The sequence below is a fragment of the Lissotriton vulgaris genome, chromosome 6 (genome assembly GCF_964263255.1).
Source record: "Lissotriton vulgaris chromosome 6, aLisVul1.2, whole genome shotgun sequence".
NCBI lineage: Eukaryota > Metazoa > Chordata > Amphibia > Caudata > Salamandridae > Lissotriton > Lissotriton vulgaris.
The window spans coordinates 1,755,620-1,771,781 of record NC_141694.1 but is presented as its reverse complement, the minus strand read 5'-3'; the positions used below and the strand labels follow the sequence as shown (position 1 = coordinate 1,771,781).

Genomic DNA, 16,162 nt, shown 5'->3' with positions numbered 1-16,162 from the left:
TTGTTTACTTATGTCCTCTGCTTTTGCTGCTTTTAATTACCCTATGTAGGGTTTTACTCATTTACAAATAGCATTGCACCATTAGTGGTTTAGTTAGCAGCTTTTTAACAACAACTAATGTCGTGTCCCACTGTTTTAGTCGATGTTAAAACTAGAATAGATCACTACGGCTCTTAACTGTGTCTTAATAAAAAGGATTCCTCGTCTAGATGAAGTCTACATTCCAATAGCAAGAACAAACAGAGATGATTAGGTCTTTTATTAATTATTCATTACTGAAATTCACACCCACTTATTATTTACTTTTTGTTGCGATGGTATCAATGTATCAAATGGCCGCATTTAGGCTGCTTCTAAAAGAGCACGAGGAGACAACGTAAGCAAAGACACAGGAGTATTTTAGCAATTGTCTGATATACGTTTTTATTGACGCATGCCCATCATTGTAATGATTTTTATTAATCAAACAATAAAATATTCTCTGTTCAACAAAGCCGAGAATCTAAATCAAATTCTTTTAAGCAGGCTCGGTTCAATGATCTCACCAATCTACAAAGGTGGGGATAGAACATGTCCGGCAAAATACAGATTAATCGCATTACTGGATGTTGAAGCAAAGTACTCCCTGACCCTGGAAAACCTGGCTATCGGGTCGAGCAAGCTAAATTTGATTCCCCTCAACCAGACAGGTTTCAGAAAAGGAATCGGGACAATCACAAACATTTTAAAACTTTCCCTCATTGTAGACAAGTACAAACGGAGAAAACTACAACTGCACCTCGGCTTCATAGACCTCAAGTCTGCATTTGATAGCCTGGATCGTCACCTCCGGTGGGAAGAGCTGAAAGCTTGGAAAATGTCAGAGGGAATTGCGTGGCATATTATCAAGGGGGTTTATCTCCGCTTTTTTGGCTTTAAAAGCCAAGAATGCGGAAATAAAATTATCTCCCTATTACCTAGCTGTCGCTAACACCAGTTAGCAACAGCTAGTAGGAGATAGGGACCATCTTGGGCTCCACTTTGCATGTCAGTGATATTTATCACTAATGACATGCAAAGTGGGCGTGCCAAGATGTTAGCGACTGGAAACAGTCGCTAACATCGCTATCTCCTATTACCAACTTATGGAGATATTCGCGCTAAGCGCGAATATCTCCAAAAGCTAACACCTGCCCTGAGCAGTTCTTAGCCATGTTTTCCAATGGGAGGTGGATAACATGGCTAAGAGCATTAGCTCGGTAATGCATGATTATCGGACTTTTCAGCGATATTCATGCATTGCGGCTGATTTTTATCGCATTTGCGATAAACCTTGGTATCTGCAATAAAAATCGCCGCAGCTCGGCGGTAAATTTTTGTCTCTAACCAAGCAATAGCGATAATTATCGCTATTGCTTGGTAATAAGCCCCTGCGTCTTTCTTCCAACACATGGATGAGAGCAAAGCTGGAAGATGGCTCAAGACAAGCGCGAAAGTTAACCACCACTAAAGGACTAAAACAAGGATGCCTGGTGGCTCTGCGCATTTCTAATTTGTTCATGGCAGATCTGGCACACCAGCTCGACAAGATCAACTCCCACCTCAACCTGGAACGTTATCTCTCTTGCATCTCTCAAATGCAGATTACAGAGTCTGAAGGAGCCGTACCGAAGCCGTCCTCCGCAGGTCTCTCTTGTCCGCAGACCCGCAGGTCCGCCTGTTGGAATGGACAGCAACCACTCGACTACAAAATAACACATCGAAAAGAAAGACAACGCTAATTAGTGACTACCCAACGGTCAAGCAGAAGATACAACTTGAGTTCAAACTGCTAGTGGAGGTTTCAAACTACAAGTAGATTGGTTTTTATATTGACAATAGGCAGAGCCATCGAGAATGGAAAGCTTATATGCTACAGAGAACAAATGCACTAACGTTTGCCTTCAGGACCCTAGCAAAAAGACTGAAGGGGCCACCGTACAAACCTTTTACTTGCAGTGATATCGGGCCCAATGCCAGCATTGCTCTGCGTGGAAAAGACTGCGAACCTTTGAAAACATTGCTGGTCTCGACATACGAAGAGGTCTTTCAGCTACATCAGTCTGCATCCCCAGCACAGGTCCGACTCGACTTTGGTTTAAGAAACGAAAGACTAGGGAGGATGTGCGCAACTATGACGCAATGGAACCGACGGAAACGAAACAAAGCAGACTCCGTACTGAACAGAGCTCTGCGGGCGGAAATAGAAGATGAAAGACATCACCTTACAACCAATATCTCCAAAAAGCACTAAAAAGAACTTGCAAAGGAGAGCTTTGGAACACTAACTTGACTTATGCATCCCACAAACCAGCACAATTTCACTCCTTGTTAATTGACAAAAACACCTTCAGTAAGAGAACGTGAGCAATAACTATAAGATCTTCGCGCCGGCACCTAAACATTACATCCTCGATCTGCCGAAAGCAACATCGTATGGCCCTTTGCTCCGGCGGACTCCCTCCTTCCATTGTAGATCAGCCACCCTGGGCCCTTAAAGGGCCGACAGATGGCGCCTCTGAGGCGGCAGCAAAGAGGCCTTCACCCATTGCATCTGCTCCAAACTTTGCACGGCACGAGTCACTTTTTTAAGGAATGCGCAGAATAATACGGACCGGAAGATCAGCCATAAATGCAGGTCTGGACCCGACGGACACTCGAATGAACTGTTTCTCAACTTCCATGAGCGAGCATTGAAAACAATACAGCCAGCCATCACTCTGATAGGGTAAAAAACTTTACCTTCCAAGAAATTCAGGTGAGACTGCTTGTCATTTTCAAATCAAGCCTGAATGTAACCCTTTCATTGTACAGTGAGACATCTATTAATTCACACACAGAACGTGTTAACTATATGCTACACACTGTTAGATATGCATGTATATTAATAACTGAGAATGTAAAGCTTTTAAGGTTTTAAGGAAAATTATCACATTTTGCTGTTGATTTTTTACACAAGTGACAAATTGTTATTCTTTTAATTAATTAAAAAAACAAATGTTTATTGACTGATTGATTGCATGCACGTTTAAATTAAGCCACAAAAAGAACCCCCAAAAATATGCTCCTTACTAGAAAAAATATCAACAAAGAAAAAAATACACTTCATCCTGTAGGAAGGTGGATATCTGACTATGGTTACCCCCAAACTTTTTGCCTGGTGTTTAGCTGGTTTTTGACTTAGTTGGCCTGGGATCCTGCTATTCAGGGCCCCAGGCTGATTGCTCTCTCCTTAAAATGGACTCCATGTACCTTAGGTGCATAACACAATTGGAATTGGTTCACCTTGTTGGCCCCTGTAACAGTGTACCATAGGTACCCAGGGCATAGGTGCATCCAAGGCCTACCAGTGGCTGCAGCATGTATTGTGCCACCCCTGGCCTGGCCTCCATATTTGACACAACTGGCTGATCACTCAGCTGGGGTAAGTTGGTGTAATCACCTCTTGCTTAGGTACAGTATGCCTGTGCCTAACCCTAAACTGGACACATATGTTCCTATCAGCCACTCCTATGGAAGGCCTCATCAATCCTGGAGGCAGAGTGCTTGGAAATATGTGAGATGGTGCTCTAACATGAGCTGAGCCTGTCTGCAGCTGTCGGGAACCACTCCCTAAGCTGTTCCGGGATATTGCCATACCATATACTCTTCAGTGCATTATAATCCTTGCGGTTAAATGCTATCTTTGGTTTGGCTTTATCAAAACATGTCGAGTAAGGTGTCATACGAATTGGAATACTATCCCCTCGACAGTTCTGTCGACAGGGATAGCATTCCACCCTTCTAGAGGGGCACGACATGTGTGTAGCCTTAAACCCGGTTAAAGTTAACCAGAGCCTAAGCATCACAAAATGGATGCTGCCACCACAGACACGAGTCTGGCCTCCTGCTGCTGACCGAAACTCGGCAGATGGTGGCCTGGAAAAAGGGTTTCCTGCCTTGGGAGGTGCGAGCACCACCCCAGACAGGATTTTGTGTATTGGGTAGGACAGGGCTGAATAGAATCAGACATGCTCGGGGCACACAAGGTGACCCCGTGCATAGGCCAGTCCAAACCAGTCCTGGGACTTTCCAGACCCAGGACTGGCGAGGAGCTGGACAGAGGAAAGGGGGTGTAACCGCCCCCCTTCCTGGTTCCTCCCAGAGGAGGGACCTAGTAGGTGATCCACCCCTCAGATTGGGAATACGAGTGGGAGCAGTGCCATTGCACAGCAGATCATCCTGAATCAACTTGAAACAAAGAAGAAGACTGGACTTCGACATTCTGCTGCTCAGAAGACTGAAGAGAATCTCCCTTGTGGCCTAGGAGTGGCCACCCTGTGAACACAGGCACCAACCAGCAACTCGACATCTGCTTTGCTTCCGCCTCCCACCGGAGCCCGAGCCCAGAGCCTGACAAGACCCAGACTCCCAGACCTCTCACAGCCCGATCCACAGTCCCTGCAAAGAAGGGACCCGTGGAGGCACCGAGTGACGTGGGACCGGACATCTTGGAAGACACTTGAAAAGCTGACTGCGCAGCTTCTGAGGCACCCTCAACGTTGTGCTTTGGGGACTGAGAACCCCCACCACTGAGCAGCCCTTGCACCAAAGATCAGCCCCCCAGCATCTCCACGATCTGCGTGGGGCCCTTTTGCATTGTGCCACTCGACGTGCCATCCCGGCCACTAGCCACGTGGTCAGCGGCCATCTTGGCAACGAACCCGACAAACTACACAGCGGGTCTGGTTGCTCCAGACTTGCCCAAGCTCCTGTGAAAAGGAGCACTCGCTCTGACCTTGCTGGTCCGAGTGTTAAGCATCTTTTGATTCCTGCGTGGCTTGCATTAGTCAAGGCCTGTTTGCTCCGATCAGGTCGCTGACACCGCCAACAGCAAGAAGCCTGCGTGGGACAGCCCGTGACCAACTCCTGGACGTCCTCGACCCCCGGTGTCCACGTGGCTGCAGAGAGAAGCTACCCAACAAAGCCTGTTTGCACCGGACATCGCCTGGTTCCAATCTGGTTCCACGGTAATCACTGGCTAGTGACTTTGAACATTGTCCCCTCTGCTTTCAGGTCTTCACATCTTCAGATCCACCCTTGGATCCACCGGAACTCTTCACATCGAGCCGCCTGCAGCATCTTCAGCTCCAAGCACCATCGACCAGCGTGACAAAACCCGACACTACTTCGACCTTGTGCACCCGCTTCCTGTGGGTGAGGTAACTCTGCTCCGCCAGTGTTCCTACACTGGTACACATCTCAAGGGCCTGTGTCTTAAGTTTCAGCGTTCTAGGTCACTCGGAAGGTTCCTAACTATCTAACTTTGTACTTTTTACGCACCATAGACTTTACATTGGAAAGTGCGTGCACTTTGAACACTGCACCCGAGTCCCGCGGGCCTTTCCTGACTTAGTCACTGCTAGTCTCGAATAGCTCCAGCGATTCCCAAGGCCCTAGGCCTGTTCCCATTCCGATTGGTATCTCTTATACCACTTTCTTAGTATATGGTTTAGGTGGCCCCTAGGGCTCATCCATATTGTGCAACTTTTGTGTATTTTAAACTGTCTTGTGATTTAACGCTTGTGCTTCTGTGCTCATAAAGAGTCCAGGGGATTTTATAGTTAATAAATCAATATATATTTTCTATATATATCTGTGTGGTGTCCCTTTCATTTGGTATTCACGGGGGTTGTGTATGGTATTACAGCTGGCTTCACATGCCTTTCAGAGTTTAGCCTAAGACTGCTTTGTCCACGTTACCACTAGGATAACTGGTCTACAAGGTTGAATTACAACCAATCATCATAAGGGTTGCTTGGCATGGTACAAAGTGATCACTAGAATTAGTGAGCCTTATATACCAGGCCAACTTCTCACACATCCTACCAGTCAAAATAATATATCGCAAACACGATCTCACCGGTCTAAAAAAAAAAAAACTCCATGCACAATCAAATTAAGCAACCAAAAACTAAAGAGTTCAAAGTAAAATAAATCATTCTTCTGGTAGCATATTTACAGTAGTTACGTGGTGCTGCCTAGGCATTCCCAAAAAAAGAAAAGGAGGAACTCATAATCTCATTTTCGGGATTCTCAACAGGCTGGGTTCAGGCCTGCCCACTCGAAAGAAGCAGTCATTCTTTCAGTCATGGAAGAACTACGCAGGGGCGCTGACTCGAACATCAGCCAGGCCCTAGTGCTCCTGGATTTGTCGGCCGCTTTTGACACGGTCGACCATGATATTTTGGTCGGCCGTGTCAGGGAGGCTGGCATCCGGGGCACGTCCCTTGGGTGGGTTCGTTCATTCCTGACCGATCAGCATCAGGCGGTGCGACTCTCCCACTTCTCAGCCGACAGAGTTGGGCTGACCTGTGGATTCCCGCAGGGCTCTTCCTTATCCCCTCTTCTTTTTAATTTATATCTTACCCCTTTGATTCGGTCTCTGCGTGGCATGAATGTCACTGCATTTAATTATGCGGATGACATCCAGCTGGTGTTTAATATTGATTCCTCGCACCAGTCAGTCCTTGACTTTCAAACCATCCTCTGCCATATTAGCAATTGGATAGGGGCTAACCAACTAAAGCTCAACCCCGACAAGACCAAACTGGTTCTTGTCGGGGGGCCTCTCCAATCCCTGGAACTCCACCTACTGGCCTTCTAGTCTGGGCGCTGCTCCGGTGCCAGCTACATCGGCCAAAAGTTTAGGCATCATTATTAGTCAGGATTTAACAATGAAGGCTCAGATCAGTGCTACGGTGTCTTCTAGCTTTTATCAGCTGAGGAAAATTAAGAAGATAGCCCGCTTCCTAACTACGGAAGCCCTTACCCTGGCCCTGTTGGCGTTAGTCATCTCTAGGGTGGACTACGCCAACTCTCTGTACGTCGGGATCCCAGCCTACCAGCTCAAAAAACTTCAGCTGGTCCAAAATCAGGCTGCCCGCCTAATATATCACCAGCCCAGGCACCATCATGCCCGTCCTTTGCTAAAATCACTCCACTGGCTCCCGGTGTCCGAGCGCTGTAAATTTAATCTAGGCTGTACGATCTTCAAAACCCTACTGGGTACTGGCCCGTCCTTTATCTCTGCCTTACTGCACCTGCATGTCCCTTCACGGAACCTGCGTTCCTCTCATCTGGCTCTTCTCAAAGTCCTGAGATTTAAGCGTAAGAGACTTGGCGGTCTCTGGTTCTCGTTCTTGGCGCCCTCCTTATGGAACTCTCTACCCACTGAGCTGGGACTTGCTCCCTCTTACACTCACTTCAGGTCTCTGCTGAAAACTTATCTTTTTCACTTGGCCTATGACTAATCCCTCTGGATCTCTTCATTTTCTTTCTGTTGCTATTGCTTTTTCCCCCTCACGGCAAAGCGCCAAGAAACCGTATGGTGTAAGCCGCGTTATACAAGTGCTTTTCACATCACATCACATCACAACTAAAACACGGGGAACATCACTTACAACGCATTTTTTACAACGCACTACCATTACATCGCAACCATTACAACGCATACCATTACAACGCATTGCGCTGGGGGGCGCTCTAGGATAGGGAATATATTTAATTTACTATCCAACACCTTCCCTAGTGTCCACGGGGACTGGAGTTGGAATAGTAAATTAAATAATTCACTATCCAGCGCCTAAAACCATTATGCGTTGTAATGGACTGCGTGGTAAAAACCGCGTTGTAAAGGCATGCGATGTAAAAGCATGCGTTGTAGTGACACCAATCCCTAAAACACACATTAACCAGTCAAAACAAAGAGATTTTACCAGACAATGGAATTAACCAATAAAAAACCATTAGGATGAGTATCTACTAATTACTGTATGTCTCGGGGAGACAGCGCATGTGCTGCCTAGGTTCGACCGTAAAAGAGGAGTTTGAGGCTTGCAAAGGGGGTTTATTTACCAGTTGATATGGTAATATAACGCCACATTCAGGCTGCAACAGTAGGCCTGAGACATATTGTACAGGCTACTCAAGAGGGTGGCACAATCAGTGCTGCTGGCCCACTACTAGCTTTTAATTTGCAGGACCTGGGTATATGGGATACCACTCTACAAGGGACTTACAAGTAAAGTAAATGTTAATTCGTAATGTGCCAATTAAACCATGTTTAGCAGAGTGAGCATAAATACTTTAGCACTTGTCAGCAGTGGTGAAGCGCCCAGAGTCGTACAATTGGAGTTCAAGCACAATGGCAGAACTTCTGCGCACGTCATCACAGATGTGCTCATGTTCTTTACTTTATGAACCGGAACTTCTCCAGGTCATCAAGAATGTCTACTTTTGGAGGCCCTAAACCCCATGTTTCGAATTAATAATATTGTGAATATTTTTGTATGTCGTGATACCTCCCTGACTGCAGAGTATAAAGCCCTCCACACTGGCAAACCAGATTACCTCTGAGCCACACCAGCTGTAGAAGTTAAGTTACTCTGACAGGAACTTTTACTTCATAATTATCGAACTGAGAAACTTCCAGAATCTAGATGTATAATGTACTGTGACTCTGTGTATTCATGTAAGTTGTTGTAAAGCTTTCTGATACCCTTCGGTTCATGTAAGCGCTATATAAAAGTCCTAAAATGTAAAAAGAATTACAAAATGTAAAAATATCTCACTATGTTTCTCTTTCATCTTTGCAGAGAGTCGTGTTTTTAACCCAACAGTCTACAGAGGTACAATTCTAAGTTATGTTGTGCATTTGAAATTATCTGTTTAGTTTAGTCCATGTGTGATACAGTATGCATAAAAATATGTAACAAGTGTGAGTTGTAACACAAAAAAATATGTGCTGCAGTGTGTGGCCAGGAGAGAGCAGGAGAGAGCCATATCTTCAGTGCGCTACATCTTAGATATCTTAGTTTGTATGGCACATTTCTGTTTTCTCCCTTTCACAAAACTCAGCTCTGCACGCTGCCTCTGCACGCTGCCTCTGCACGCTGCCTCTGTACGCAGCCTCTGCACGCTGCCTCTGCACGCTGCCTCTGTACGCTGCCTCTGCACGCTGCCTCTGACACTGCCTTGTGTGAAAGGTTAGTGAATCTGTAGATGCGCCTGTGGGATTGCGTCAGTGGGCGGAGTCAGAGGTGTGGCAGAAAGAGAAACATTGGTAGTATATGTTTCCCATTTCACCAACCTGTTACAGCTTGTTGCATTATTTAACTTAACCAATGGATACTCATGTTTATTTAAGGTTTAATCCGAGTTATTGACATTAAAATACATTCACAAAGTGGGATAGGTTTCTAATCAAAGAATGCCCCAAATATCCTTAAAAGTGGAAGCGCAAGCCTTTTGTCTCCGAGCCATGCAGTTTCTGTCATCACCACTTCTCCTCCCTTTTTTCCACAAGAGCTGTTCAAACATGAATGGCAACATATCCTAGTTTGCAAATGTTTTTCACATAATTATGGGTAAACATTAGGATAATCAAATACATAATGCTCTAATTTATACCTTGCAGTTTGCCTGCAGCTCTTACATGACAGTTCATAGCTCACTGTTCTAGGTTAGGATTTTAACTTATAAACTGCAAGTAACAATAGTGTCTCTCTGACAAAAGCAGTAACCCACTGACCTATTCACATTATGTGCACTTTGTGATCTGCATGGTACATGTTCTTTGCTGCAGGCATTAACCCTCCGGGCTTCCTTTCCATGAGTCAAAACGTCCACTAGACAAAACACCATCTCTCTCTACTCAGAACAATCACTGGAGTTATCATGATATTTTTATTGTTGCAGAAAATTGTTGGAGGCCAGGAAGGAGTCAGCAAGTGCCTTTAAAACCATATTATACTTGCAAAGACGCCCCCACCTGAAGTCAGCACCAACCGCGTTCCGTGCAGGTAACAGCAGTGGGGCAGTGTGGCCGAGTAAGGGGGGGATTTCGAGCGATGATGCTGAAGGAAAATGTATTATTAATTTAATTTTCTCTCTGCATTGTCCATTGAAATCCCCCCGTATTAGGACCCTCTGCCCCCCCACTTTTATCAGCACGGACCGCGGCTGGTCATCGCCTGGTACCGTCGCACTGCCCTAGAGCCACCCTGCTCCAGGGTCCTGTGACTTCAGTGACAGAGTCACAGTGACTGGATCACTGTCGCTCTAGGGTGTGCTGCTTCATCGGCCTGCCTGCAAGACTGGAAGTGAACTTTAGAAAGAATTGTGGCGGACAGGCCTTCTAGTCTTACCCACACCTGCCACAGCTAGGGTCCACCTGCTGGTGCTAAGACACCAGGGCTTCTAAGGTCTTGTGGGGCCTTCTAAGGTCTAGCATGGGAATATGCTCCCTCAGGAGAGTGGTCTGATGGACTGGTCATGAAGGCTGAACCTGGTTCCCCAGTTCCAAATTCAGCAGCTCTGACCATAGTGCCACATCCTCTCCCCCACTGAGCACCATACTGCCCACTGAGAGAAACGTGCACTGCACTGACCGCTATAAACACCTGAATGATACTCAGTTCAAATGACACACTAGACAAGAGCAATATGCTGCCTAAAAAAATTAACAACATCCTTGATAAAGCAAACACTCGTAGGGAATGCAAGATTAAGTAAAGCATGTGAAATTTAAGAAGGAACAACATGGTTACCTTTTTCTTTTTACACTCATTATTCAGAAATTAGAGAGTGCTTTTACCTGAAAAGTTACTGTTGTCAAAGAGAGATGAGGACACAAAGGTAGCGCCAGCAAACACTGTAAAGTGCTGCTAATGTATTTAGGTGTGAATAAATCAATTTGGCCACCTTGCAACCACTCTGACTTACTTTAGTTAGTTTTCATATTTTGAATGTTTTATTTTTCGCCATCCTAAGGCTGTACTTAGGAATTGAAAAATGTCAGAAAAGATGACGTTTCCAACAAAAGTGTTTTTCTTTTTTAGATCCATTTCACGGGGGAGCAAATAAACAAATGGAGGAAAGAGAGGGTAATACTAGTTTTTTGAAATACACAATGACCCGCACAAGGTAAGATTATACACAGATTGTATCTTTTGCAAGAAATCATGCAACAGTATTTTCAGAACATGTAATATAGACGCTTTCCAAAAGAGAAGTGAAGTCCAAATCTTGAAAGTTGTAATGGAAAACCTTTTATTCACGAAAAACAGGAATTCATTGATTTGCTAGCAGCCAACGCGTTTCGTCACTAACGTGACTTCTTCAGGGATTTGAGGAACTGTTTATCTAGTCCCTTTGTATTCAGTGTAGCTTGTAAGTGATTCAGATCTGTGTAGTGGTTTTAGATTTCTTGCTTCTAAGTCATAGACAACATTGTCAGGGTTACTCTGGTGTATCCCCAGTAATATCTTTTTTTGCTCTGTTATATATGTAGGTTTTGTTCTGTTCAAGGCCCCAATGGTTCTCCTCAGTAAAAAGCGGGCATTTTTAGCGTGCCGCCACCGTCTTGCCCGAGGTCCTCATCCCATTCATTGGAACAGAACAAAACCTACATATATAACAGAGCAAAAAAAGATATTACTGGGGATACACCAGAGTAACCCTGACAATGTTGTCTATGACTTAGAAGCAAGAAATCTAAAACCACTACACAGTTCTGAATCACTTACAAGCTACACTGAATACAAAGGGACTAGATAAACAGTTCCTCAAATCCCTGAAGAAGTCACGTTAGTGACGAAACGCGTTGGCTGCTAGCAAATCAATGAATTCCTGTTTTTCGTGAATAAAAGGTTTTCCATTACAACTTTCAAGATTTGGACTTCACTTCTCTTTTGGAAAGCGTCTATATTACATGTTCTGAAAATACTGTTGCATGATTTCTTGCAAAAGATACAATCTGTGTATAATCTTACCTTGTGCGGGTCATTGTGTATTTCTCATTGTTTGTGATGTTTTACATCACTATCTAGGGGGCGTTTATGGGTCACGCCCTCGACCAATACGCACAGGTTTTTCTGAATATTTAACTTAAGACTATATATAGTGGAATAGTGTGCAGGCAGCAAATAGCTCTGACCCTATCCCTGTTGTTTTTTGCTAATACTAGTTTTTTGAAGTCAAGGTTCACTAAATGCGGCGGAGCGAGACAGAAAGAGAGGGAAGATGGGTAACAAAGAGAGGGGCAGAGAGAACTGGACATTGTCCGTGTCCTCTCTGGGCACGAAGGAAAAGACAGAGTCCTTTTCCTTCTCTGCCCGTCCCCAAAAGCCGAGCCTTAACTATCGGCCTTGGCGATTTCTGCTGTCTGGGAGGTATGTTTAAAATTACAAACTAGGGGAACGGACTGTAGGAAATGAAAGAAGTAGGGGCACGCCGTACCCTGCTGATCCCACTCACTTCGACCCCTGAGATGGACACACTCTTAGAATGTGAGATGATGTGCGACGTTGATGCAGCTAAACACACTAGCCCTCGGACACGGGTGTAACCTGAGGAGTGAGGCACAACTGCTCACGATTGCACCCTTCACACTAACCTGCACCACATGCCCATTAGTTTAACTTGTCTCTGATTCTAGCAGACCTTTTTGTAGGCTTGTTCTGTATTTTAACGTGCATCTGACACAATGCTTAATTTGAGATGGTGGTGTCCAGTGCTCGGCACGGCACTTAATTGTCAACATCGACGTTTATGATGGTCTGCCACATGGTGGCACCATTTGTCTAATTTACTGATGAGCACAGCAGCTGTTTGTCAACCCAATACACCTTAAAATGACCAATAGCATCCCCAAGCCATTCTTATAGCTTCGGGGGACTGGAATTGGTTGCATTGATGCACTTGGAGGAGTGTGATATTTAACTATAATTGGCAGCGCTGGCAGGGGCAAAGGTGCTGCAGTGGCCTCCTGAAAAGCACCTGGCCCATATTGTTACAAAAATTAAACACTGATCTACAACATGCAGTACTGACCTTCTTGCAGGAGGGCCACTGGCTGGACTGGGTGACACTGCACCTGCTGCACCATTGATTGCTACGCCCTAGTTCACACTACACTAGTACAGCAGTGCCACAGACGGGTCCGGTGCCACTTCACCTGCTGCACCAGTGAGAGCTTTGCATCTGTTCGCGCTGCAGTAGTAGAACTTATGCACTATTCGGAAGTGTTGAAAAGTGGGTGAGTGACCTGATGATATTCTCTGTCTCCGCAGCGTCCCTGTCGGTGGATCCGAAGGCTGCAGACAGCACCTTCCTCATCAGCAGTAACGGGAAGGATCTCCAGAACCTCGACATGTACCGCTGTGTCCGGGGGGCCACGGCGGTCCTCTCAGGGAAGTGGTACTGGCAAGTGACCATAGACCCAAGAGAGAGTGCCACGCAACTCTATGCGTCGACTAATCTCTACCAGTGGACTCTAGGGGTCGCCAGCGAATCAGTAGGCACAAACAGCAACACTCTTCTTACCCCCAGCGACGGCGTCTGGGTTCTCAGACAATCAAAGTCAAGGTATAAGGCTGTGGATGAAATGCTCAAATACCTAAATTTTGAAGGCGAAATTACCAACTTGGGAATTTTTGTAGATTATGTGGAGGGGCTGGTGTCTTTCTACGATGATACAAATGTACAGCATATCTACACCTACACCGCCACTTTTCAAGAGAAAATATATCCGTACATCTGCATTGAGTCCGCAAGACCCGTTCATCTGAAGTAATCACACAAAGGTTGAAAATTGGTGTTTGATGAATTGATTCTTTTTCATAATATTCTCAAATCACGATAATGTCAAAATACATAAAGCTGCAGAAAAGAGTGATTGTATTCATTTAAAAAAACTGCTTTATCTAAAAGCAAGTTAAACAAATGTGTCTGTGCATCTTTTTTAAAGCGAGGGTGATTGGATTTCTACAAGAACCGACAATGAAAGATGAATGTGTGAGTCTGAGAGTGTGACCTGGGCCCTGGTGCAAGGAAGGAAATGGGGCCCCTCACCACTGTTTAAACTGTGAAACACACTAACAATTAGGCCCTCTGGTCTCCGGTGCCACAGCACCTGCTGCTCCAATGGAAGCTCAGACCCCGGCCAGGGGGAGAGGAATGTCTAGAGACACCCTGACGAGCCTGCCCTTCATGAACAACTGCTTTCTCCCGTATCCTAGGAGGACTGAAGCCTCCTTATTAAGTCATAGGTCAAGTCTGCACTGACAAGATGAACCGTGAGCCACCAGGCTCACTTACGAAGAAGGGTAAGTGAATGATCTAACCACATCTGCAAAAAAAGGTGATCTGAAAATTGAAGACCACCTCTCATTCCACAGTCCAGAAGAAGGCCACCAGACCTGCAAGAGCAATTCCTAGGCCGAAACATGTTAACCCCTCACAAGGTGCAGTGGAGCAATCACTAATCCACTTACATTCCACTTTGTATTTTAATCATGTCCCTGTGCTGTCATAACAAAGTTTTATTCATACAGGACAGGAGATATTTTTAATCACTAGTTACGCTTCAAGACTGCGAAACACAAAGAGAGTTTCCCTTCTGGTGGAGGTTGGTTAATCACCTGAAGAACCTTACACTTAGGTAATTATGACCCAATGATGACACTATCCACCTGACCACAAGAGTGGAGAAAAAAGATACTGCACACTGTGTTAGTGTGGTCCCGTTACAACACACGTTAGACTCTGGTTCTTCATCAGTACTGATTAATTGCCCTATGATTATTAAATGACAATATCAGTCTTTGGGGGTTTGAACAAACATCTTGCAAGGGTCAGTTCAAGGTAGGTACTGCACCACCAGCGGCACTGGGGCAGCCAGGTGCAGAGGTCACTGTGCCCAAAGTAAATCAATGGAGGCTGGGGGAACCTTGAAGAGGCATGGTTTGGTGGTAGGTACCTATGGTTTCAGGCCACTGGCTTTGGGAGTTAGAATGAGTACAGGTGGGGCCACAAGCCAGCACCAAAGCTACACCATCAGCGGTGCAGTGGCGGCCGGGTGCAGGCTTCAAAATCAGAATCGAGCACCCACTGCGTTTCAATGAGGGATAAAAACGGACGTCTCTAGTTGGTAATGGTTTGCACCGTTGACTCAAGTAGGGACCCTTCTTCCCAGTCAGGGTAAGGGGGATACACTCCTAAATAACTCATGCTCACCCCCCCTTGGTAGCTATGCACGCACAGTCAGGCTTGTCCCAAAGGCAGTGTGTAAAGCATTTTCACATAACCAACAGTAATACAGTGAAAACAGTATAAAAGGACACCACACCAGTTTAGAAAAATACCCATATATCCGAAAAAATATCAGCGTACAGTACTTGAAAATATATGCTTTGCAAGCTATCCTCAAAATTGCAGAAATAACTCAAAAACACAGTTCCTCCAAGTTGGTAGCCCTGTCCGGGGCTACAGCAATATCGAAAACAACAGAATCCAACGGGTCTGTCAGACCGCGTTGGTCGTGGGTGTTGACAGATTCGTAAACAGTCCCTTTTGCGTTGTGACCTACACATTGATGCGAACCGGTCATGCCACCTGTCGCTGGTTGCAATGTGAAGTGAAGCAGTGCAGCATGTGGTGCCCTCAAAGCAAGGTGCAGGCAGAGGTTTGGTGGCGGTCATACAGCAGCATCAGTGAGACCAGGGCTACGGTGCGGAGTGTAGGCGGTGCTCGATGCAGTGCTGACACACCACTGTGCAGGCAACAGAGCTTGTTGCGGGAAACTGGTGACGGTCAGTCCAGACTACGGTGTTGGATGAGGCGGTGCATTGTGAAACTTACAAGTGGTGCCCCAGCCATGATGCAGTCACAGGTATCGAAGTCAGCAGGCAGCGACGGCATTGGTGAGATCAGGGCGGCGAAGTGAAGTAAGGTGGTGCGTTTGCAGTGCCCACAGGTCACAGTGCAAGCAGCGGATCGGTGGTAGCAGTGGCAGTTGTCGTCTTCGGTGAGACCAGGGTTGTGGTGCAAGATGCGGCAGTACACTCTGCGGTGCCTTCAGGACACAGCGCCAGCGATGGAGTCGGTGACACAATCGGCTGCTTTCCCCTTCTCTGTGGATACTGAAACAACTGTTCCTGAAGTGGTACCTTGAGATTGGTGAAGTCTTTGCAGCCCCAGAGACTTCAGAACAGGAGGCAGGCTCTACTTCAAGCCCTTTGAGATCCTCAGCACAAATATAGAAAGTTCAGCCCAGTCCTTTCACTACCCAAGGCAAAAGCAGGAACTGTACGCCAACCCAACA

General features: G+C 45.8%; 1 protein-coding gene across 1 annotated transcript in view; it reads left to right on the top strand.

Moving 5' to 3' along the window:
* The window catches only part of LOC147706664 (CD5 antigen-like), a 249,046-nt gene extending 235,334 nt beyond the window's left edge, over positions 1–13,712 (top strand). Inside the window, exons 5-6 of the mRNA XM_086925812.1 lie at positions 8,655–8,687; positions 13,131–13,712. Coding sequence (XP_086781938.1) covers positions 8,655–8,687; positions 13,131–13,633 — 536 coding nt within the window. The 3' untranslated portion in view covers positions 13,634–13,712. The remainder of the gene's footprint in view (positions 1–8,654; positions 8,688–13,130) is intronic.
* The last annotated feature ends 2,450 nt before the right edge of the window (positions 13,713–16,162 follow it).